The following is a 25,205-nucleotide window of genomic DNA, read 5'->3' on the forward strand; positions in this document are numbered from 1 at the left end:
AAGGCTGATATGAGAAACATCAAGGAGGTTTGGAAGGAGAAGATCATTGAGGATGGGAAGGTAAACTGTTACCTTTTTGCTTTTAAAATAATCAGTTAATATTTCACACACTCTGACTCTGTAATATTTATTCTAAATGTATTTATCTTCAGAGAGATGAGAGCAGCCATCTTCCAGAATTTCTACACCAGCATGTGGAGAGCCAAGATGGGAAAACGCCTGGGGAGTGGGTTTATAGATTATTAGAGGGCATTCGTCAACACCAAAATGATACTATACATTTAAAATATATATATATATTTAACTAGGCAAGTCAGTTAAGAACAAATTATTATTTCCAATGACAGCCTACCGGTGAACAGTGGGTTAACTGCCTTGTTCAGGGGCAGAACGACAGATTTTTACCTCATCAGCTCGGGATTCAATCCAGCAACCTTTGGGTTACTGGACCAACGCTCTAACCACTAGGCTACCTGCCGCCCCACAAGACGTACAGAGGTAATAACCAATCGTTTTTGGTTCTCAGTCCCTAGTTTCACACCTCAGTCCACATAATTCCGCACTCTCCCTTTTTGATAGAAGTATGTGTACAATAGCACCAATCCATGCTATTATTGCAATACAGTCACATACTGTACTACCACACAAACACAACCTTTACAAGAAACAGACTTAGACTGCCATTACTGACTGTTACCTGTGGCAAAGACGTGTTATACCCCTTGTTCACAGACATTTGCATTATTAATGATTAGTTTTGAAAGGATCATCAGGGGCATTGTGTTTGTGATTCACAGAGGTGACTGTGGCTGCCTTCAAGAACATTGACCCCTCTCTGGACTCTACCACACTGGACTGGAACCTAACTATGGCATTTCTAGATACCCCAGGAGGAGCTAGAGCAGCAGACAACAAAAAATGGACACAGAGCTGGCCCTGCAGCACCTCCTGGTAGCGGATGTAACCAGGGCTGGGCCTGCACCACAACAGGACTCATGCACTTTTAGAAAGTGTCAGCTGTCAGGCATCTTACTGTATTTTTTTTCTTTGCTCTCGTTGCAAAGTAATTGTTTCTACTGAAATGATCTGTAAATAAAATGTTTCCCACAATCAGTGTCAATAGTGTAGAGTTTATTTAACCACATCAGCATTCCAAAGTTAAGCTATCACATACGTCTCAGGTGATGTTCGCCAGTCTATTAAATTGATCACTGGTGCAGTATACCATTATAGAAATGTGCTATCTTGTGGATGTCCCATGTAAAAACCCTGTGTAATGTTGATCCATGCCCTTTCTACCCAGTCATGTAATTTACACAGCAAATGTAATTCACCTTCATCAAAATGGGCTGAATAAGAGGTACCATATTTTTGTCTGAAGAGGAAAATGTGTGTGTTTGTGGAAAATCTAAAACCTACCATCTGTATAGATTGAAGAACTCCATTTCCCTTTCCCCCAAAGCATTAGGACAGATTATTGTCCTGAGCATGCGCCATAAACTGGTGGAATCGCCATAACTGAGAGCCGGGGCACGGGTTTTGGGTCCGCGGTAAGTTGTTTGTTTGTATAAAGCATTCCATGATATAATGAATGAAAAAAAATGTGTATTCTGGCAACAATAGTATCGTATTATGTTTTAGACTGAATTAGTTGATATACCTTTTTTGACAGGCGCTGGCTCGCCAAAAGTGCTAACTAAGACACGCCTATGTTCTATCTGGGCCCGGTCCAAAAAAAGGCTTCAAAATGTATTTTTAGCAGCCGAAACCACGTGCCATTCAATTTGTAAATCAAGCTTCACTCTGTTTTTATTTTTTTAGAGCCGTGATTATATTTGATTAGATAAGCAGTACAGGACTGCTAGCTAGCCAGACAACCAACGTTGGATATTTGCTATTAGCCTTGCCTATGCTAGCTATCTATGAACCTAGCCTATTAAACTCGCCGCTCAACTCAATCGTTGACCAGTGTGGGCGAACTCGCGCTCCAATGTCACACACAGTGAAGTTTAAATCAAAACGACCCATTTCAGCGGCCAAAGAATACCCCGCCGCTACACACCACTGTTCCGTGTAACTGCGGGCTGTTTGGGTGCTGGAATGGGTCGTGTTGTGACGTCGGAGCGCCAGTCTGCCCGTAGTCGTCGCTGCTCAACGCTATCGTAAATCGTTGCGTTTAGCAGAGGAGCTATAAACCGTGAGTTAGCCAGTTTGGTTGGCGAGTTCAGCCAAAAGATCCCAACAAAATTGTTCATGATGACATTCTAACTTAACTAACGTATTGAGCGGACTGTGTGAAGTAGTTTGCTGTCCATTTAGAAGTCAGCTTACGATCACAGGGAAAGTTAGTTTACTAGTAACGTTAGCTAGCTGGTATAACTTGGTAGCTAACTAAAATAAAAAACTTTGTAGCTAATGTCAAACGATGGATATAACATTTTTGTAATTATAGTCCTTGAAGTATGACTATAATGGAGGACTATTTACTAGGTTCATGTGAATAACTTTGGTATGTATGCAAGCCTCGTATAAAGTTATCGTGCGTGAGGGAGACGCATGACGCGCTGTGTCATTGATGTCGCACTTATCAAAACAAGACCAACTAATGTTAACTAGTATGGTCAGGATAGGTATGAACACTGGAAAAATACCCAAAGATTAATACACTATCTACAGTGCTATTTTTTTTTTAGGAGCGCATGTACCGTTTTTTTTGTGCTGTGAATGTATTGTTGAAGCACTGAATTCCAAAAGATATTTCCTACATACTCTTTGCCTAACCTGCATATGTCTGTAGGGTAGGGCAGATCATGGACAATTGTACGTGCTCTCTTAATAATATGTATATGCAATTTGACTACAACTAAGCCTACAAATAGATTGTATTTGAAAATAACAATCATTTCATACCTGGGGGGATACTTGGGAATATACTTCCAAAATGAAACAAATTTTGTGCTGAATTCCTGGTGATTTTAGTCTCTTTATTTAAAAAATGTTTTACCAAAAAATACAATAAATACCCCTAAAAATCAAGTGTTGCCAACCCCTGCTCTACCTGGTCTTTCTTGACCAGATTTATTGAGTTTGGTTTATACCATTGGATTGTCTATACTTATAAGATTGTCTCTTCCACTAGTGCTTGTTGCCAGGTGATTCAGAATGGGGGAAAAGCCAATTTGGGAACAGATAGGATCCAGCTTTGTGCAACATTACTACCAGCTCTTTGACACTGACAGGACCCAGCTTGGAGCAATATATGTGAGTCTCAGAATGTGAATCTGTACCAATGAATATTTATCATAGTTACTCTGTCCTGTTGTCAGCCCTTTGTATTTATGGACCGTTCACGTGCTGTTGGGAGCTATCGGAAGTTTGGAGTTAGGAATGGGAAGTTTCACTTGAATGACCCTCCCAAGTGGGCATTACAAATGGGGAAACTGAGAAAATGTTGTTACCCAAGATGCAACTTTTCACCAATAACTTTTCACCTTTCAACCAAATGATGACAACATAAGTTTTTGACTGTTACAAAATTATCAATGTGGATAATGTTGCTAGTTTGACCATATTGTCAATGTTAACCAAGCTAGCTAACTATATTATTAGCAACATTAGCTATCTTATCAAGCTACCTAAAATATTGTTGGTTGAAGAATTGGTCCGAATTTAACAGCTCTAGAACACAATCATGTCGGACTTACGACTTCCCAGTTCCTACGAGCACATGAATGCCCCATTATTCCACCTTCAACCATCTATCCACCTCCTCTGCATCTGTAATAACTAATTCAGTAATGAATTTCAACAATTAATTAAATATTTGTTAATGTAAGGTTCAGTTGTTATTCAAATAGAAAAGTACTGTATCATATCGCCATTCCTGTGAGCAAATGCTCCCTGATAATTCTATCCAAAACGCTAACCAAAGTGAAGATTGTTCAATCAATACATGTACCGTAGTCTTTCCTTATTTCAATGTAACTGTTCAAACCTTTACTTGGTTTATGTCTTTCAGAGACTGATGCTAGATCAAACAAGTTTTGACAAGCATTCATCTGAGGAACTTTTTGGGCCAAAGAAACAGGGTCTGAAGCATCAAGTTAGACTGTGGAGGACATGCACATATGCATACCACTTGGACACTTCCAAGCTAAAGAATAATATATTTCAATAAGATGTGTAATACACAGCATATAGTAACATATTTTAAGCTGCTCAAATAATTGTAATGTCCATTTTTCAATTGTGAGAACAAGCAAGCTGTTGATTGTACCCTTTTCTTTACATTCTGCTGATTCAGTGTATTGTTTGTGTGCCCCCTATTGGTAGCAGGGTGATTCTCATGAAACTGGCACATAAACACATCTTTCTCTATTATTCTTCTTGGATCACTAAGAATCGGATCTGTAGGTATCCATTTCATAATTATTGTTTTGTATTTGATTGGATATTATGCATTTTACCCAGGGGTGAAAGTATATTTTATTTCTTTCCGGTATGGGACTTCAGTACCACAATTTTAACCAATCTAGTTAACTTTAGCAACATACACTACTGTTCAAAAGTTTGGGGTCACTTAGAAATGTCCTTGTTTTGAAAGAAAAGCAACAAAAAAAATGTCCATTAAAACAACATCAAATTGATCAGAAATACAGCGTAGACTTAATGTTGTAAATTACTATTGTAGCTGGAAACGTCATATTTTTTATGGAATATCTACATAGGCGTACAGAGGCCCATTATCAGCAACCATCACTCCTGTGTTCCAATGGCACGTTGTGTTAGCTAATCCAAGTTTATCATTTTAAAAGGCTAATTGATAATTAGAAAACCCTTTTGCAATTATGTTAGCACAGCTGAAAACTGTTCTGATTTAAAGAAGCAATAAAACTGTCCGCCTTTAGACTAGTTGAGTATCTGGAGCATCAGCATTTGTGGGTTCGATTACAGGCTCAAAATGGCTAGAAACAAAGACCTTTCTTCGGAAACTCGTCAGTCTATTCTTGTTCTGAGAAATGAAGGCTATTCCATGCGTGAAATTGCCAAGAAACTGAAGAGCTGTTTACAGCCACAATAGTCATTTGCAACATTAGCAATGTCTACACTGTATTTCAGATCAATTTGATGTTATTTTAATGGACAAAATTTTTTACTTTTCTTTCAAAACCAAGGACATTTCTAAGTGTCCCCAAACTTATGAACGGTAGTGTACATATAGAATTCCTATGAATTCAATAGGATCTCTGTTAGCCTGGTCGTAAAGATTTGTCATTTAACTTTTAAAATGTATTACCTTTTTATTGTGGCATAAACAACCAGTCATGATGTTTTCATCTGATTGGTCAAACAATCACTTCAAAGGGCTCCTTTACAAGGCTCCCTGTGCACCTTCATCCACTCGTAAACATGTATCCAGCCTCCAAACAGTGGTGAATGGAAAGAGACCTCTGTTACACAAAACACCAAGAATTGTAATGACATTTGGCGATTGTCATTAGGCTAGAATTGATGTGTCCACTGCTGTCCATGCTCGCCTCTTAGTCGGACACTCGTCTCTGCCTTGGCATAATTTCAGTGTTCTCGTCAAACCACATTGCATTTTGGAACGTAGGCTATACCACCTGTTTTCATTCACAAATGTTTCCTGCCTCTGACATGCGCTAATGATAAATAGTGGTGTAAATAGTCCCCCAAAAAATTACTTAACTTTTTTTTAAAATTGTAATAGGCTTATGTTTTACTGGTACAGCATATGCCCAGTATTTATTTTGGACTGTACTGCTTTACTTTCACCTGATTTTACCACAAATTCCACAATTACAAATGCAAAATATAGGTTCCAAAGTTCCAAAAAGTCTTAAACAAATAAATTTCTATTTTTTTTTACATTGTTCTCCTAATGAAAAGGCCAGTGTTAAACTTGAAATATGTAATTATAAACAATTATTTTGTGATTTCTCATTACTGCAACACAACCTTTTCTGAATATTGTTTTTTGTCATAATTGCTTGTGCATACATGTTCTTTTTATGCACAGATATTTGAATAAAGAACAAAGGGCACACTATCAGATTAAGGCAAAATTACTGAAATGTTTAAAAAATATATATATTTCCTAAATATTGGTGCATAATAAGTTTTCAGAGATGAGAATGCATGTTTCGGTAATGAGTGTTGCATAGTTTGCCATTGAAAAACTACTGAGCTCTATTAGATATTCATTAACACAATACATCATCAAACGGTGTCATTTGTTAAGCCCAAATGACTTGCATAATACTAAAATCACTGGTCTTAATGCAATTGACAAAAATAACCCTTTATTTTTTTATCATCAGTGGCGGGTAGCCTAGTGGTTAGAGCGTTGGACAAGTAACCTGAAGGTTGTAAGATCGAATCCCTGACAAGGTAAAAATCTGTCCTTCTGCCCCTGAACAAGGCAGTTAACCTAGGCCATCATTGGAAATAATAACTGACTTGCCTAGTTAAGTGCGATGGCCGAGAGGCATAGGCAAGGTGCAATAGATGGTATAAAATACAGTATATACATGTGATATGAGTAATGTAAGATATATAAACATTATTGAAGTGGCATTGTTTAAAGTGACTAGTGATCCAGTTATTAAAGTGGCCAGTGATTGGGTCTCCAATGTAGGCAGCAGCCTCTCTGATTTAGTGATAGATGTTTAGACGTCTGATGGCCTTGAGATAGAATCTGGTTTTCAGTCTCTCGGTCCCAGCTTTGATGCACCTGTACTAGAGGTTGACCGATTAATCGGAATTGCCTATTAATTAGGGCCGATTTCAAGTTTTCATAACAATCGGAAATCTGTATTTTTGGACACCGATTTGGCCGATTGAAATAAAAAATAAATGTAAAAAATGTTTAAAAAAAATGTTTTACACCTTTTATTTAATCTTTATTTAACTTGATGATCTTTTTGGCCTTCTTGTGACATCGGGTGCTGTTGGTGTCATGGAGGGCAGGTAGTTTGCCCCCGGTGATGCGTTGTGTAGACCGCACCACCCTCTGGAGAGCCCTGCGATTGTGGGCAGAGAAGTTGCTATACCAGGCTGTGATTCAGCTCGACAGGATGCTTTTGATTGTGCATCTGTAAAAGTTTCAGGGTTTTGGGTGACAAGCTAAATTTCTTCAGCCTCCTGAGGTTGAAGAAGCGCTGTTGCGCCTTCTTCTCCCCACTGTCTGTGTGGATGGACCATTTTCAGTTTGTTTGATGTATACGCAGAGGAATTTAAAACTTTCCACCTTCTCCACTGCTGTCCCTTCGATGTGGATAGGGGGGGGGGAAGAGTGCTCCCTCTGCTGTTTCCTGAAGTCCACAATAATCTCCTTTGTTTTGTTGATGTTGAGTGTGAGGTTATTTTCCTGACACCACACTCCGAGTGCCCTCACCTCCTCCCTGTAGGCTGTTTCGTCATTGTTGGTAATCATGCCCACCACTGTTGTGTCATCTGCAAACTTGATGATTGAGTTGGAGGCGTGTGTGGCCACGCAGTCATGGTTGAACAGGGAGTACAGGAGGGGGAAGAGCACGCACCCTTGTGGGGCCCCAGTGTTGAGGGTCAGCGAAGTGGAGATGTTGCTTCCTACCCTCACCACCTGGGGGCGGCCTGTCAAAGTCCAGGACCCAATTGCACAGGGCAGGATTGAGACCCAGGGCCTCCAGTTTAAGGATGAGCTTGGATGGTACTATGGTGTTGGATGCTGAGCTGTAGTCAATGAACAGCATTCTTACATAGGTATTCCTTTTGTCCAGGTGGGATAGGGCAGTGTGATGGCGATTGCGTTGTCTGTGGACCTGTTGGGGCGGTATGTTACCTGAAGTGGGTTTAGGGTGTCAGGTAAGGTGATATGATCCTTGACTAGTCTCTCAAAGCACTTCATGATGACAAGTGAGTGCTACGGGGCTGTAGTCATTTAGTTCAGTTACTTTTTCCTTCTTGGGTACAGGAACAATGGTAGCCATCTTGAAGCATGTGGGGACAACAGATTGGGATAGGGAGCTATTGAATATGTCTGTGAACACACTAGCCAGCTGGTCTGCACATGCTCTGAAGACGTGGCAAGGGATGCCTTCTGGGCCAGCAGCCTTGCAAGGGTTAACACGTTTAAATGTTTTACTCACCTCAGCCACGGAGAGGGGGTGCTCAGTCCTTGTTAGCGGGCCGCGACGGTGGCACTGTATTATCCTCAAAGCTGGCAAAGAAGGTGTTTAGTTTGTCTGGAAGCGTGACGTCAGTGTCCGTAACGTGGCTGGTTTTCTTTTTGTAGTCTGTAATTTCCTGTAGACCATGCCACATACGTCTCGTGTCTGAGCTGTTGAATTGCGACTCCACCTTATCCCTGTTCTGTCATTTTGCTTGTTTGATTGCCTTGCGAGGGAATAACTACACTGTTTATATTCAGTCATGTTCCCAGACTTCTTTCCATGGTTAAATGTGAGTGGGTGAATGTTTGCAGGTAGCCAAGTAAAGGAGCCCTTTGAAGTGATTGTATGGCAATCAGATGAAAACATCATGACTGGTTGTGTTTATGCCACAATAAAAGGTCATTCATTTAAAAAGTTAAATGACAAATCTTTACAACTAGGCCCACAGAGATCCTATTGAATTGATAGGGATTCCTATATTTAATTCTATGATTAAAAAAATATGCATGCAAGCGTGTGCACCTAAAGCAGGTCCATACTGGGAAGAAATTAATTTTACTTTAACCCCTGCTATAAAATATTGAAATATGTGGGATATGGAGCAAGTGCTAAAACATGTAGACATGGCAAAACCCGGGGATATCCTCCATTAAGTGGAGGGGTTGGTCTTCGCTGAAGCACAAACAGATTGTGGATTTAAGTAAATTAAATGTTTTTTATACACCCATATTTCTTGACAACCTTAGTCAAATAATAGATGTTTTACAAAAAAATCTATACAATAGCTTTAAGCTGTCGTCCTAGTAAATAATAAAAGTTACCAGCACAGCGCACCCATACATTAGAAATAGCTTATTATCATTACCGAAATTAAGGTTCTCATTACCGAAACAGACCTAAAAATGATATGGTAATGAGATGTGTTTGGTAATGAGAGGCCCTTAGTTCAATTTGCAAGTAATAGGAGACCGCCGTTGTGAGTCTGCAAACAATAGACCACATCTCAAAGCCCTTTCATGCCTCCATGTTGTTAAGGTAATGGTTCTCAAGTTTTTCCCAATTTTACGTTTTTAGTCAATTTGGTAATGTGAAGGTCAAGTGTATTAAAGGGGGTGTTTGAGAATAAAATCCTCGTTCCCGCATATAAGTGAAGAAATTAAATTAACTTGTGCTCGTCTGACTACTCTAGATGATGCATCATGGGTGAATACAACTTTATTAAATCAAATTTGAGTTTTTGTAAAAACTCTGTTACGGTAATGAGAAAGATGCCCACAGACTGTGTTTTTACGGAATGCATATAAAAGATTAATGTAAACTTCACATTGTATAACATTTTTATTATTTATGGACAAACTACAGCATAAGGTTTTATTCAAATATGTTAAATTGTATAAAATGACCTGAGGATTTAATCCAGAAGCATTTCGGTAATGAGAATTTGGGGTGAAAATTAACTAAAGTCAGACAAATGTGATATGTATTTTAAATAATACACTCTGCCACTAACTAGGTATCTTAGTCTTCAGAATGATAGTTGACTGTTGCAGATACATTATGCTGTTCGAAGTCAATTTATTGCTGCCATGGTTAACTGGTTTCATGAGAATCACTCACAATTTACATTTTTAGATGGAAGGAGAACTGCACAAGCTGACTCATTTACATTATAATGAAAATGTATTACTGGAAGGCTTCTGGTTGCTCTCTTATTTGGCCTCAAACAATTAGATTTTCATCAAAGAACAAGATCAGAGCAGCAGAGCCCGTTCTTCTATGCTTCCACATGGCACTTGCCTAAATTATTACATACTCCTTCACACCCTTGAGTATGCGTAGAAAAGTTAGTCATGCTTTTAAAATATTTGGCAGTCGGGACACTTCACATTCTTCCACCCTAAATATACCACCAATGTGCCTTCTGCTGATGAATTCAATCCTCTGCTTTTCCTTTTAACAGATTGATGCATCATGCCTTACGTGGGAAGGACAGCAATTCCAGGGAAAGGCAGCAATTGTTGAGAAACTTTCTGTGAGTGACATTTTAAAATATTTGTCCTGAGGATGACAGAATGGAATACCTCAGTAATATGTCAGGAGTATACTGATTGAAAAGGATCTCCAGTAGACATCCTGGTGGAATGTGCTTGTCTCTGATACATCTGTCATTTTTCTTATTTCTTCTTTTCAGACTCTCCCCTTCTTAAAAATTGCTCACAGTATAACAGCACAAGACCACCAGCCCACCCCTGACAGCTGCATAATGAGTATGGTAGTAGGACAACTAAAAGTAAGTATTTCTCATATCACTGTAAAAATCAATATTGCCAGTTTCTTAAACCAACAGCTGAGTAGTTTGCATGCTAGACATCCCCACCTGCTTTAAATGAAGAGTATCGGTTCTGTCTGTTTGATCAAACTTCATTGTTAAAAGCACAGCTAGGTACATCTGTTTTCAGCTTCACCACAGTTTCAAGCCATTTGTTCACCGAGTTAATAAATAGCTATGCTGTTATTTATCTGCCTAAGCAAATAGAAGAGGCCATGGACCAGGCATTCCTGTGTTACACACAAACACCCTTATTTTTTACGAGGTTGATAAGTACTTTAAAAGTCAGGGTTATTGTATATTATTGTATGTGTCTGTCTCTCAGGCAAGATGATGACCAGCTTTTAGAATACCTTTTTTCAGAAAAATTTCAGCAATGCCTGGGTTTGCACCAATGAGTTCTTCAGGCTTGCCCAGCACAACCCTTGATCTGTCTGTGGTCTAATGCCCCATCTTCTCCCTACTTACTGTCAGTAAGGATCTGTGTTCTGACTGACCATGGTTCAGTTGGGCTTTTACTAATCTCATGCCATAGAGGGATTTATTCATACTGGAGTTTGATTACTGTGTGTTCAGGGAGTTAAAAAAAATAGATTTACTCACCAGATAATGTTTTTACACTCTGGTTAAAGTGGGGGGGAAATGACCAAAAACTGGGACAACCATGTGGTTTGTTTGTTGAATCTGAACCTAGATCATAGTGAAGGCTGGCTTGTTTGATTGTTTTTTTTTTTTTTTTTTTTTTTTTGACCAGGTAGGCTACTTGACAACAAGTTCTCATTTGCAACTGTGAACTGGCCAAGATAAGCAAAGCATTGTGACACAGATAAGAACACAGTTACAATAAACAACATGGAGTAAACAATAAACAAGCCAATAACACAATAAATAAGTCAATGACACAGTAGAAAAAATAGTCTATATACAGTGTGTGCAGAAGGCATGAGGAGGTAGGCAATAAATAGGCCATAGGAGTGAATAATTACAATTTAGCAGATTAACACTGGAGTGATAAATGAGCAGATGATGATGTGCAAGTAGAGATACTGGTGTGCAAAAGAGCAGAAAAGTAAATAAAATAAAAACAGTATGGGGATGAGGTAGGTAGATTGGGTGGGCTATTTACAGATGGACTATGTACAGCTGCGGCGATCGGTTAGCTGCTCAGATAGTTGATGTTTAAAGTTGGTGAGGGAAATTAAAGTCTCCAACTTCAGCGATTTTTGCAATTCGTTCCAGTCACTGGCAGCAAAGAACTGGAAGGAAAGGCGGCCAAATTAGGTGTTTGCTTTGGGGATGATCAGTGAGATATACCTGCTGGAACGTGTGCTACGGGTGGGTGTTGTTATCGTGAACTGAGATGGCATTGAAGCTCGTTTGGAGGTTAGTTAGCACAGTGTCCAAGGAAGGGCCGGAAGTATACAGAATGGTGTCGTCTGTGGAGAGGTGGATCAGGGAATCGCCCGCAGCAAGAGTGACATCATTGGTATATACAGAGAAAATAGTCGGCCTGAGAATTGAACCCTGTGGCACCCCCATAAAGACTGCCAGAGGTCTGGACAACATGCCCTCCGATTTGACACAACGAACTCTGTCTGCAAAGTAGTTGGTGAACCTGGCAAGGCAGTCATTAGAAAAATCGAGGCTACTGAGTCTGCCGATAAGAATACGGTTATTGACAGTCGAAAGCCTTGGCCAGGTCGATGAAGACGGCTGCACAGTACTGTCTTTTATCAATGGCGGTTATGATATCATTTAGTACCTTTAGCGTGGCTAATGTGCACCCATTACCGGCTCGGAAACCAGATTGCACAGCGGAGAGGTTGAACAGGCTGGTAATAGGGGTTGCGACAATGGCGGCGGATAGTTTCAGAAATAGGGGGTCCAGATTGTCAAGCCCAGCTGATTTGTTTGGGTCCAGGTTTTGCAGCTCTTTCAAAACATCTGCTATCTGGATATGGGTAAAGGAGAAGCTGTGGAGGCTTGGGCGAGTAGCTGTGGGGAGGGCGGAGCTTCTGGCCGAGGTTGGAGTAAGCCAGGAGGAAGGCATGGCCAGCCGTTGAGAAATGCTTGTTGAAGTTTTCGATTATCATGGATTTATCGGTGGTGACCGTGTTACTTAGCCTCAGTGCAGTGGGCATCTGGGAGGAGGTGCTCTTGTTCTCCATGGACTTTAGTGTCCCAAAACATTTTGGAGTTAGAACTACAGCATGCGAATTTCTGCTTGAAAAAGCTGGCCTTTGCTTTCCTGACTAACTGCGTGTATTGGTTCCTGACTTCCCTGAACAGTTACATATCGTGGGGACTATTCGATGCTATTGCAGTCCGCCACAGGATGTTTTTGTGCTGGTCAAGGGCAGTCAGGTCTGGAGTGAACCAAGGGCTATATCTGTTCTTGGTTCTGCATTTTTTGAACAGGGCAACGTAGTCATTCTGTATTGACCAATTATCGCAACTAGTCTCAGCTGCAATAATGGCATTATATGCTAGCTCTGATCTTCACTGTGGACCTTCAACTTGCAAGCTGCTGATTGTTAGAAGCTTTTTAGAACACCAACGTGTCATTTGAAGGAGCCAATGCCATCATGATCACTGAGCAGTAAACCTTACAGAGTTATGTATGCCTTGTCTCCACTGACACCTAAAGGGATTACTTACTTTTTGTCGGCTCTATCTCCATTAGTGCTTGTTCACACCTGCTTGTGCTCTGTTTGACTGGAATAGCCTGATCAGGAATTGGGGTTTGTCACAAGCAGTGTGATTGTATAAATTAGGCTGAGGCTAACTGCAAGACTGACTGTAACCGCCCCGTTCCTCCCACATCCCTTCCCCCTGGAAGCCTCTTCCCCAGAGAAGAAATGTCTATCTCATTCTGCACATGTTTCTTTAGCTCTACTTTAAAAACACATTGTTGTGCTCACCCTCCCTTCACATTTCTCACTTGTGAATGATAAATTGTGAATGATAATATTTCTAATTTTACTGGTGAAACATCCATGCCAACCATTTTACCTCTAATTTCATGGTAATATGCATTTACTAATAATGCATTTATTAATAAATATATAAATGCAACAATTTCAACAATTTTACTGCGTTACCGTTCATATAAGGAAATCAGTCAATTGAAATAAATTCATTAGGCCCTAATCTATGGATTTCACATAACTGGGGATACAGATATGCATCTGTTGGTCCCATATATAACTTAAAAAGTAAGGTTGTGGATCAGAAAACCAGTCCGTTTCTGGTGTGACTACTATTTGCCCCATGCTGCGTGACACATCTCCTATGCATAGAGTTGATCAGGCTGTTGATTGTGGCCTGTGGAATATTGTCCCACTCCTCTTCAATGGCTGTGTGAAGTTGCTGGATATTGTTGGGAACTGGAACATGCTGTCATACACGTCAATCCAGAGCATCCCAAACATGCTCAATGGGTGACATGTCTGGTGAGTATGCAGGCCATGGAAGAACTGGGACATTTTCAGCTTGCAGGAATTCTGTACAGATCCTTGTGACATGGGGTCGTGCATTATCATTCTGAAATACGAGGTGATGCGTGCAAGTGGCCATCGAAGGTGAGCAATTGCCCACTGAAGTCGGTTACGGCGCTGAACTGCAGTCAGCTCAAGACCCTGGTGAGGATGACGAGCATGCAGATAAGCTTCCCTGAGAGGGTTTCTGACAGTTTGTGCAAAAATTATTCGGTTTTGCAAACACACAGTTTCATCAGCTGTCCGGGTGGCTGGTCTCAGATGATCGCGCATGTGAAGAAGCCAGATGTGGAGGTCCTGGGCTGGCGTGGTTACGTTACACATGGTCTGTGGTTGTGAGGCCGGTTGGACGTAAACTGCGTTGGAGGCGACTTACGGTAGAGAAATGAACATTCAATTCTCTGGCAACAATGTCTGGTGGACATTGCTGCATGTCAGCATGCCATTTGCACACTCATTCAAAACAAATTTGTGCACAAACTTTGAGCGAGAGAAGTTTTTTGTACATATGGAACATTTCTGGGATCTTTCTTTTAGCTCATGAAACATGGGACCAACAGTTTTTACATGTTGCGTTTCTATTTTTGTTCAGTATAGATCTTCTTTAATTATGTACAGTGTTTTAAATGATGTACAATTATCATTTTTTTTGCAGATTGTGTTAACAAATCAAAGCACATATTTTGCCTATGGCGCGTGCTGTTGTGTTTAGGCCGCATGAGAGAAAAATACAACCATTCGCACAATCATCCAGAAATCCATAACAAATTAGGTGGTGTTTTTTGTCTCACAGTAACGTTATACAATGCTATTCTGTTCTGTTATGTAGAATACTATCATTATGTGCTCTTGCTAACATTTATTCAGGTTTGATCTAACATGATTAAACAAGCACCATTCTCCATCATAACTGAAATTCGCCAGAGTATCCTGTTCTCTGGGCAGCCAAACGAGTACAGACTGTGCGTAAAGTAGAGAATCCCACACATGTGCAGAAGCTTCGGTTGTTTAGCTAATCGGGAAGAGGCATCCAGAGAATTTAGCAACGCGGCCACTCCGGATAAGTTAATTGATAGTAGAGTATCAGGAATGTGTTTGTTGTGTGCAAGCAGTTTGTGTTTCTTGGACCCAGCCAAAATCAACCCTTGTCAGAGATGTACCCAACTGTGGATTGGATACACAGCCATAGAACTGTGACTTGACTAAGCTCTGTCTTTGTGTTACAGGCCGATGAGGACCCCGTCATGGGATTTCATCAGAGTTTCATCCTGAAAAACATTAATGATGCTTGGGTATGCACCAATGACATGTTCCGGCTCGCGCTGCACAATTTCGGCTAAGGACACCAGAGGTGTGCAGGAAGGATATGAGGGAAGGCTGACGACACCTAAATGCCCAACCTTCCCTCTGTATCTTCCATACCTGTTAGAGAAATTACACCGGATTCCAGATGTCAATCACAGAGACCTACAGGCACATAGGCTACATGCCTCCAACTGAATTGAGATGTGTTACTTTGCTGAGAGCTCACAGAACCATCAGTCTCGTTCCCTACGCCAGTGTTTCCTAACCCCAGTTCTTGAGTACCCCCAACATTACATATTTTTGTTGTTGCCCCAGACAAGCACACCTGATTCTACTTGTCAACTAATCATCATGCCCATGATAAGTTGAATTAGGTTTTTTTGTCTGGGCCTACAACTAAAATGTGTGCTGTTGGGGGTATGTGAGGACCGGAGTTGGGAAACACTGCCCTACGCTGACCTGCATGATGCTGGGGAGCTTGAATATCTGAAGATGCCAGAAAAGGAAAAAAATACCAACCTACCTGCACCATTTTCTCTTCCATTTTAGTTTTATGTTTGGACTCAACATTTCTTAGATCCTGTTGTTTTCTCCTACTCCTCTTTTGTGTTGTGGCTTGCCTTGGTGTATACAACTACATTTAGCTTATTTTGTTAAGTTTATATTAACATTCATTGTCATATCAGGTTGCTACAGCGATCCAAAGAATCATAGAAAATATGGTCAATAAGACACCCTCCCCTCAGACCAGCAAGTTTTCCATTTCCTGCTCACTGCTCTCTGTGACAATGAATACTAAAGCCACGATACACAATAAAAGTTGACTTTTTCTTAATGATTTCAGCTCATTGTTCCTCTGCCTTTCTCTCCTTACACCTACCTCCTCACTCTTATTTTAATTGTCTTGGCATTTTATGGACAACAATTTAGGTTCTAGACAGTAGTTCTATAGCACAGTGTTTTATATGATCTGCTCTATCGCTGATTTTCTCAAGCAAGATGCAGACAAAATGCAACAAAAAAATACATATTTAACCTGTCTCCAACCCTTCATCCACAAGAGAATTTAACAAGTGACATCAATAAGGAATCACGTCTTTTACCTGGTCAGTCTGTCATGGAAAGTGCAGGTGTTCCTAATGTTTTGTATCATCAGTGTATATGGACATAAGGTTCCCATTTATTTATTTTTTTCCTAAACTGTCTTTTTTTTTAGACAATACCGCATAAATAGCCAATAATGAATTGAAGGATGCTCTTGACAATTGGGAGCACTTTGTGCCATCAGAGTACTTTTGGAGAAGTTTTGCAAGAGGGAACAGGCATACATCAAATTATGCCTTTTATTTTGGTATTTTTTACAGCAATAATGGTTGTATACTCTGCCCTCCATATGTATTTGGACAGTGAAGCCTATATACAGTGGGGCAAAAAAGTATTTAGTCAGCCACCAATTGTGCAAGTTCTGCCACTTAAAAAGATGAGGCCTGTAATTTTCATCATAGGTACACTTCAACTATGACAGACAAAATGAGGGGGAAAAATCCAGAAAATCACATTGTAGGATTTTTTATGAATTTATTTGCAAATTATGGTGGAAAATAAGTATTTGGTCACCTACAAACAAGCAAGATTTCTGGCTCTCACAGACCTATAACTTATTTAAGAGTCTCCTCTGTCCTCCACTCGTTACCTGTATTAATGGCACCTGTTTAAAGTTGTTATCAGTATAAAAGACACCTGTCCACAGCCTCAAACAGTCACACTCCAAACTCCACTATGGCCAAGACCAAAGAGCTGTCAAAGGACACCAGAAACAAAATTGTAGACCTGCACCAGGCTGGGAAGACTGCATCTGCAATAGGTAAGCAGCTTGGTTTGAAGAAATCAACTGTGGGAGCAATTATTAGGAAATGGAAGACATACAAGACCACTGATAATCTCCTGCGATCTGGGGCTCCACGCAAGATCTCATTTTGGGGTCAAAATGATCACAAGAACCTTGAGCAAAAATCCCAGAACCAAACGGGGGGACCTAGTGAATGACCTGCAGAGAGCTGGGACCAAAGTAACAAAGCCTACCATCAGTAACACACTCCGCTGCCAGGGACTCAAATCCTGCAGTGCCAGACGTGTCCCCCTGCTTAAGCCAGTACATGTCCAGGCCCGTCTGAAATTTGTTAGAGAGGATTTGGATGATCCAGAATAAGATTGGGAGAATGTCATATGGTCAGATGAAACCAAAATACAACTTTTTGGTAAAAACTCAACTCGTCGTGTTTGGAGGACAAAGAATGCTGAGTTGCATCCAAAGAACACCATACACCATACCTACGAAGCATGGGGGTGGAAACATCATGCTTTGGGGCTGTTTTTCTGCAAAGGGACCAGGACGAGTGATCCGTGTAAAGGAAAGAATGAATGGGGCCATGTATCGTGAGATTTTGAGTGAAAACGTCATTCCATCAGCAAGGGCATTGAAGATGAAACGTGGCTGTGTCTTTCAGCATGACAATGATCCCAAACACACCGCCCGTGCAACGAAGGAGTGGCCTCGTAAGAAGCATTTAAAGGTACTGGCCTAGCCAGTCTCCAGATCTCAACCCCATAGAAAATCTTTGGAGGGAGTTGGAAGTTCGTGTTGCCCAGCAACAGCCCCAAAACATCACTACTCAAGAGGAGATCTGCATGGAGGAATGGGCCAAAATAACAGCAACAGTGTGTGAAAACCTTGTGAAGACTTACAGAAAACGTTTGACCTCTGTCATTGCCAACAAAGGGTATATAACAAAGTATTGAGATAAACTTTTGTAATTGACCAAATACTTATTTTCCACCATAATTTGCAAATAAATTCATTAAAAATCCTACAATGTGATTTTCTGGATTTTTTTTCTCATTTTGTCTGTCTTAGTTGAAGTGTACCTATGATGAAATTACATGCATCTCTCATCTTTTTAAGTGGGAGAACTTGCACAATTGTTGGCTGACTAAATACTTTTTTGCCCCACTGTATATCTATATATAGATTTGTCTTTATTTTTACTATTCTACATTGTAGAACTATGAAATGACATATGGAATCATGTAGTAATCAAAAAAGTGTTAAACAAATCCAATTGTTTATTTGAGATTCTTCAAAGTAGCCACCTTTTGCCTTGACAGCTTTGCACACTCTTGGCATTCTCTCAACCAGCTTCATGGGGAATGCTTTTCCAACAGTCTTGAAGGAGTTCCCACGTGTGCTGAGCACTTGTTGGCTGCTTTTCCTTCACTCTGTTGTTCAACTCATCCCAAACCATCTCAATTGGGTTGAGGTCAGGTGGTTGTGGAGGCCAGGTCATCTGATGCAGCACCATCACTCTCTTTCTTGGTCAAATAGCCCTTACACAGCCTGGAGGTGTGTTTTGGGTCATTGTCCTGTAGAAAAACAAATGCTAGTCCCACTAAGCGCAAACCAGATGGGATGGTGTACTGCTGCAGAATTATGTGGTAGCCATGCTAGTTAAGTGTGCCTTGAATTCTAAATAAATCACAGTGTCACCAGCAAAGCACCATCACACCACCACCTCCGTGCTTCATGGTGGGAACCACACATGCGGATATAATCCGTTCACCTACTCTGCGTCTCACAAAGACATGGTGGTTGCAACCAAAAATCTCAAATTTGGACTCATCAGACCAAAGAACAGATTTCCACCGATCTAATGTCCATTGCTCGTGTTTATTGGCCCAAGCAAGTCTCTTCATCTTATTGGTGTAGTGGTTTGTAGTTGTTTCTTTGCAGCAATTCAACCATAAAGGCCGGATTCACGCAGTCTCCTCTGAACAGTTCGTGTTGAGATGTGTCTGGTACTTGAACTCTGTGAAGCATTTATTGGGCTGCAATCTGAGGTGCAGTTAACTCTAATTAGCTTATCCTCTGCAGCAGAGGTAACTCTGGGTCTTCCAGAGTTACGAATCAAAAGTTTGGACATCTACTCATTACAGGGTTTTTCTTTATTTGTACTATTTTCTGCATTATATAATAATAGTGAGGACATCAAAACTATGAAATATCACATATGGAATCATGTAGTAACCAAAACAGTGTTAAACAAATCTTCAAATTAGCAAACCTTTGCCTTGATGACAACTTTGCACACACTTGGCATTCTCTCAACCAGATTGATGAGGTAGTCACCTGGAATGCAATTCAATTAACAGGTGTGCCTTGTTAATTTTGTGTAATTTCTTTACTTCTTAATGAGTTTGAGCCAATCAATCATGTTGTGACAAGGTAGGGGTGGTATACAGAAGACAGCCCTATTTGGTAAATAACCAAGTCCAATTTATGGGAAGAACAGCTCAAATAAGGAAAGAGAAACAACAGACCATCATTGCTTTTAGACAACAGATGACGTGGCCTCCCCAGTCACTCAACCTCAACCCAATTGAGACGGTTTGGGATGAGTTGGACCGCAAAGTTAAGGAAAAACAGCCCCACACCATCACACGTCCTCCATGCTTCACGGTGGGAATCACACATGTGAAGATCATCCTTTCACCTACGCTGTGTCTCTCTGTATCTCAGAATATGTGGGAACACCTTCAAGACTGTTTAAAAAGCATTCCAGGTGAAGCTGGTTGAGAGAATGCAAAGATTGTGAAAAGCTGTCATCCATGTGAAGTGTGGCTACTTTGAAGAATCTCAAATGTAAAATATATTTAGATTTGTTTACTACATGATTCCATGTGTTAGTTTGGACAGTTTTGACATCTTCACTATTATTCTACAATGTAGAAAATTGTAAAAAAATAAAGTAAAAACCCTTGAATGAGTTGGTGTGTCCAAAAGTTTGACTGGTCCTGTTTGTGTATATATAAATGCAGCAAAAAAAGAAACATCCCTTTTTCAGGACCTGTCTTTCAAAGATAATTAATAAAAATCTAAAATAATTTCACAGATCTTCATTGTAATGGGTTTGAACACTGTTTCCCATGCTTGTTTAATAAACTATAAACAATTAATGTACATGCACCCATGGAACGGTCGTTAAGACACTAACAGCTTACAGACGTTAGGCAATTACAGTTATGAAAAAACTTAGGACACTAAAGAGACCTGTCTACTGACTGAAAAACACCAAAAGAAAGATGCCCAGGGTCTCTGCTCATCTGCGTGAACGTGCCTAGGCATGCTGCAAGGAGACATGAGGGATGCAGATACAGCCAGGGCAATAAATTGCAATGTCCGTACTGTGAGACGCCTAAGACTGCTACAGGGAGACAGGACAGACAGCTGACCGGTACATCTGAACCTCACACCTGCGGGAAAGGTACAGGATGGCAACAACAACTGCCTGAGTTACACCAGGAACCCACAATCCCTCCATCAGTGCTCAGACTGTCCGTAATAGACTGAGAGTGGCTGGACTGAGGGCTTGTAGGCCTGTTGTAAGGCAGGTCCTCACCAGACATCACCGGTAACAACGTTGCCTATGGGCACAAACCCACGGTCGCTGGACCAGACAGGATTGGCAAAAAGTGCTCTTCACTGACGAGTGAAGGTTTTGTCTCACCAGGGGTGATGGTTCGATTTGGAGGTGGAGGTTCCGTCATAGTCTGGGGCGGTGTGTCACAGCATCATCGGACTGAGCTTGTTGTCATTGCAGGCAATCAACGCTGTGCGTTACAGGGAAGGCATCCTCCTCCCTCATGTGGTCCCCTTCCTGCAGGCTCATCCTGACATGACCCTATAGCATGACAATTCCACCAGCCATTCTCTGCGTGATTTCCTGCAAGACAGGAATATCAGTGTTCTGCCATGGCCAGCGAAGAGCACGGATCTCAATCCCATTGAGCACGTCTGGGACCTGTTGGATCAGAGGTTGAGGGCTAGGGCCATTCCCCCCAGAAATGTTCGGGAACTTGCAGGTGCCTTGGTGGAAGAGTGGGGTAACATCTCACAGCAAGAACTGGTACAGGCCATGAGGAGATGCACTGCAGTACTTAATGCAGCTGGTGGCCACACCAGATACCGACTGTTACTTTTGATTTTGAACCCCCCTTTTCAGGGACACTTTATTCAATTTCTGTTAGTCACATGTCTGTGGAACATGTTCAGTTTGTCTCAATTGTTGAATCTTGTTGTGTTCATACAAATACTTACAAATGTTAAGATTGCTGAAATTAAATGCAGTTGACAGTGAGAGGACGTTTCTTTTTTTGCTGAGTTTATATACACTGCTCAAAAAAATAAAGGGAACACTAAAATAACACATCCTAGATCTGAATGAATGAAATATTCTTATTAAATACTTTTTTCTTTACATAGTTGAATGTGCTGACAACAAAATCACACAAAAATTATCAATGGAAATCAAATTTATCAACCCATGGAGGTCTGGATTTGGAGTCACACTCAAAATTAAAGTGGAAAACCACACTACAGGCTGATCCAACTTTGATGTAATGTCCTTAAAACAAGTCAAAATGAGGCTCAGTAGTGTGTGTGGCCTCCATGTGCCAAACCGGTCATGCTGGAGGATGTTGCATGCAGCAGAACGTTCTCCACGGCGTCTCCAGACTGTCACGTCTGTCACATGTGCTCAGTGTGAACCTGCTTTCATCTGTGAAGAGCACAGGGCGCCAGTGAAGAATTTGCCAATCTTGGTGTTCTCTGGCAAATGCCAAACGTCCTGCACGGTGTTGGGCTGTAAGCACAACCCCCACCTGTGGACGTCGGGCCCTCATACCACCCTCATGGAGTCTGTTTCTGACCGTTTGAGCAGACACATGCACATTTGTGGCCTGCTGGAGGCCATTTTGCAGGGCTCTGGCAGTGCTCCTCCTTGCACAAAGGCGGAGGTAGCGGTCCTGCTGCTGGGTTGTTGCCCTCCTACGGCCTCCTCCACATCTCCTGATGTACTGGCCTGTCTCCATGCTCTGGACACTACGCTGACAGACACAGCAAACCTTCTTGCCACAGCTCGCATTGATGTGCCATCCTGGATGAGCTGCACTACCTGAGCCACTTGTGTGGGTTGTAGACTCCGTCTCATGCTACCACTAGAGTGAAAGCACCGCCAGCATTCAAAAGTGACCAAAACATCAGCCAGGAAGCATAGGAACTGAAAAGTGGTCTGTGGTTGCCACCTGCAGAACCACTCCTTTATTGGGGGTGTCTTGCTAATTGCCTATAATTTCCACCTGTTGTCTATTCCATTTGCACAACAGCATGTGAAATGTATTGTCAATCAGTGTTGCTTCCTAAGTGGACAGTTTGATTTCACAGAAGTGTGATTGACTTGGAGTTACATTGTGTTGTTTAAGTGTTCCCTTTATTTTTTTGAGCCGTGCATATATATATATATATATATATATATATATATATATATATATATATCTTTTGGCTCTATACTCCAGGATTTTAGATTTGAAATAGAATGTTTCATATTAGGCGACAGTGCAGAATGTCAGCTTTTATTTGAAGATATTTTCATACATGCTGTATCTGTTTCACCATTTAGAAATGAACACATTATGTGGAAACAGTCTCCACATTTGAAGAAGTCAAGTATTTGGACAAATTAACTTATATTAAAGTAGTCAAAAGATTAGTATTTTGTCCCATATTCCTTCCACACAATCACTAAATCAAGAGTGTGACTACAGACTTGTTGGATGCATTTTGAATGGTGAATAATGTCTTGTGCCATTTTGGAGTCCCTTTTATAGTAAGTAAGAATGGAAGATGTTTCTGAACACTTCTACATTCATGTAGATGCTGCCATGATTATGGATAATCATGAATGAATAATGATGAGTAATAAGGTTACAGAGGCACGAAAGTCATACCCCCCCAAAAACGCTTAGCTCCCTTGTTATTGGTAATGGTGAGAGTTTAGCATGTTTTGATGTAGCCTCTGAACGGCATCTTGCTCATCATTGTTCCACGATTCATTCATGTTTTTTCTTAAACATTGTATTATCAGGATTAATTTAAAGTTTTCAGAAACATCTTATTTACCCACTTAGAAAGAAAATGACTCCAGTTATCATTCACCATTCAGTTGAGCAAACAACACAACGAAAACAAACTGCAAATGCATCCAGAGAGTTCGTAGAGTCACTTGCTTGATGTAGTCATTGAGTGCAAGAAATATGGGACAAAATACTAAACTTTTGACTACTTTAATAGTCTATAAGTGAATTTGTCAAAATACTTCACATGCGGGTGACTAGATACATAAAGTCCTTTCATTTAAAACGGTTAAACAGATATGAATGAAAATGCCCTCTAATAAAAGGTGACATTCTGTACTGTCTCCTCATACGAAACATTTGATCTCGAATCCTAGATGGAGTATAGAGACAAATTTTGTTATTTTAGCTTCACTGTCCAAATACATAGGGAGGGGAGTCTAAGCTTTACTGCAGTCTCGTTGCCAGAAGGGACAGTGTAAGTACTGCGCCTTTTAATTACATACATTGTTTTGGAAAACAGAGAAACAGTTCTTGCTTGTTGTGTGACAAGGAAATCACCAAGAGTTCTCTCATGCTATAATATTTTAACAGTAAAGGCAGACTGGTAAGGGAGTGTGTTCTTATTTTCTATTTTTATTTGGTTGACAGTTTCTAATTTTCTATTGTTACTATTTTTTTGCTGTCAATCAAGGACTTGCATAACTAATGTTTTTCCTCTACCAGCCTGTCTGTTGGGGTTACTGGTTAAAACATTTTCCTGGTGTCACTGGTTCAATAAAGAAGATTAAAGGCATCTGTCTCTAAATTCTGCTGTCATTCACAGACTTACAAGATATACTGTACTATTCCGGTGTCAGACAGAAATAAAAGACGTATAAAAAGTATGACCTTGTGTTTATTGGCAACCTTTATTGGCCTTCAGCAAGGCTTCAGAAAGGGAGCAGAATATTTGAGATGGACACGTTATTTGTTTTCTTAGTTGGTCTGACCAATTGGAATCTATGCTTCAAGATTGTTTTGATCACACGGTTTGGGATATGTTCTTGGCTGGCTCTGAGAATAACATTGGCGTATATGCTGACTGTTACTGAGTTCATCAGGAAGGGCATAGAGGGTGTTGTTCCCACTGCGACAATTAGAACTTATCTAAACCAAAAAACGTGGATAGTTGGCATCATTCGCACAAAACTGAAAGCGAGAACCACTGCATTTCACTGTGGCAAGGTGAATGGGAACATGTACAAGTACAAACAATTCAACTATGCCCTCCATAAGGCAATCAAACAGGCAAAACGTCAGTACAGAGACAAAGTGGAGTCACAATTCAACGGCTCAGACATGAGTATGTAGCAGGGACAACAGACAATCACGGATTATAATGGGAAAACCAGCCAGGTCACGGACACCGATGCCAGCTGCCTGGAGTGTTTACAAACATATTCAATCTCTCCCTATCCCAGTGTTGTCCCCACTTGCTTCAAGATGTCCACCATTGTTCCTGTATCCAAGAAAGTAAAGGTAGCTAAATGACTATCGCCCCGTACAACTCACTTCTGTCATGAAGTGCTTTGAAAGGCTTGTTATTAAGGATCATATCATTGTACCTTACCAACCTCCCCACGCATGTCTCCAACTCAATCATCAAGTTTGTAGACGACAACAGTGGTAGGCCTGATAACCAACAATAACGAGACAGCCTACAGCGAGGAGGTGAGGGCCCTGGTGGAATGATGCCAGGAAAATAACATTAATTTCAACTAAACAAAGGATTGTGAACTTCAGGAGACAGCAGAGGGAGCACGCCCCCATCCACATCGACAGGGCCGCAGTGGAAAGGGTGAAAGTTCCTCGCCATGTACATCACTGAGAACCTGAAATGGCCCGTCTATACAAATTGTGTGGTGAAGAAGGCGCAACAGCGCCTCTTTAACC

At 40.8% G+C, this 25,205-nt stretch overlaps 1 protein-coding gene across 2 annotated transcripts; it reads left to right on the forward strand.

The window, feature by feature from the left end:
• Positions 1-1,406: 1,406 nt before the first annotated feature.
• On the forward strand, positions 1,407-16,148 carry LOC112218541 (nuclear transport factor 2). Of its 2 annotated transcripts, none has more exons than XM_024379410.2 (5): positions 1,407-1,550; positions 3,140-3,261; positions 10,135-10,206; positions 10,366-10,464; positions 15,227-16,148. In XM_024379410.2, the coding sequence occupies exons 2-5, from the start codon at positions 3,163-3,165 to the stop codon at positions 15,338-15,340; spliced, it is 384 nt and encodes a 127-aa protein (XP_024235178.1). In that variant the 5' UTR covers positions 1,407-1,550; positions 3,140-3,162; the 3' UTR covers positions 15,341-16,148. The 2 variants fall into 2 exon arrangements, with proteins under 2 accessions (XP_024235178.1, XP_024235179.1); XM_024379411.2 differs by lacking the exon at positions 1,407-1,550 and adding an exon at positions 2,083-2,197.
• The last annotated feature ends 9,057 nt before the right edge of the window (positions 16,149-25,205 follow it).

Source organism: Oncorhynchus tshawytscha, linkage group LG19 (assembly GCF_018296145.1).
Source record: "Oncorhynchus tshawytscha isolate Ot180627B linkage group LG19, Otsh_v2.0, whole genome shotgun sequence".
NCBI classification, from domain to species: Eukaryota; Metazoa; Chordata; class Actinopteri; order Salmoniformes; family Salmonidae; genus Oncorhynchus; species Oncorhynchus tshawytscha.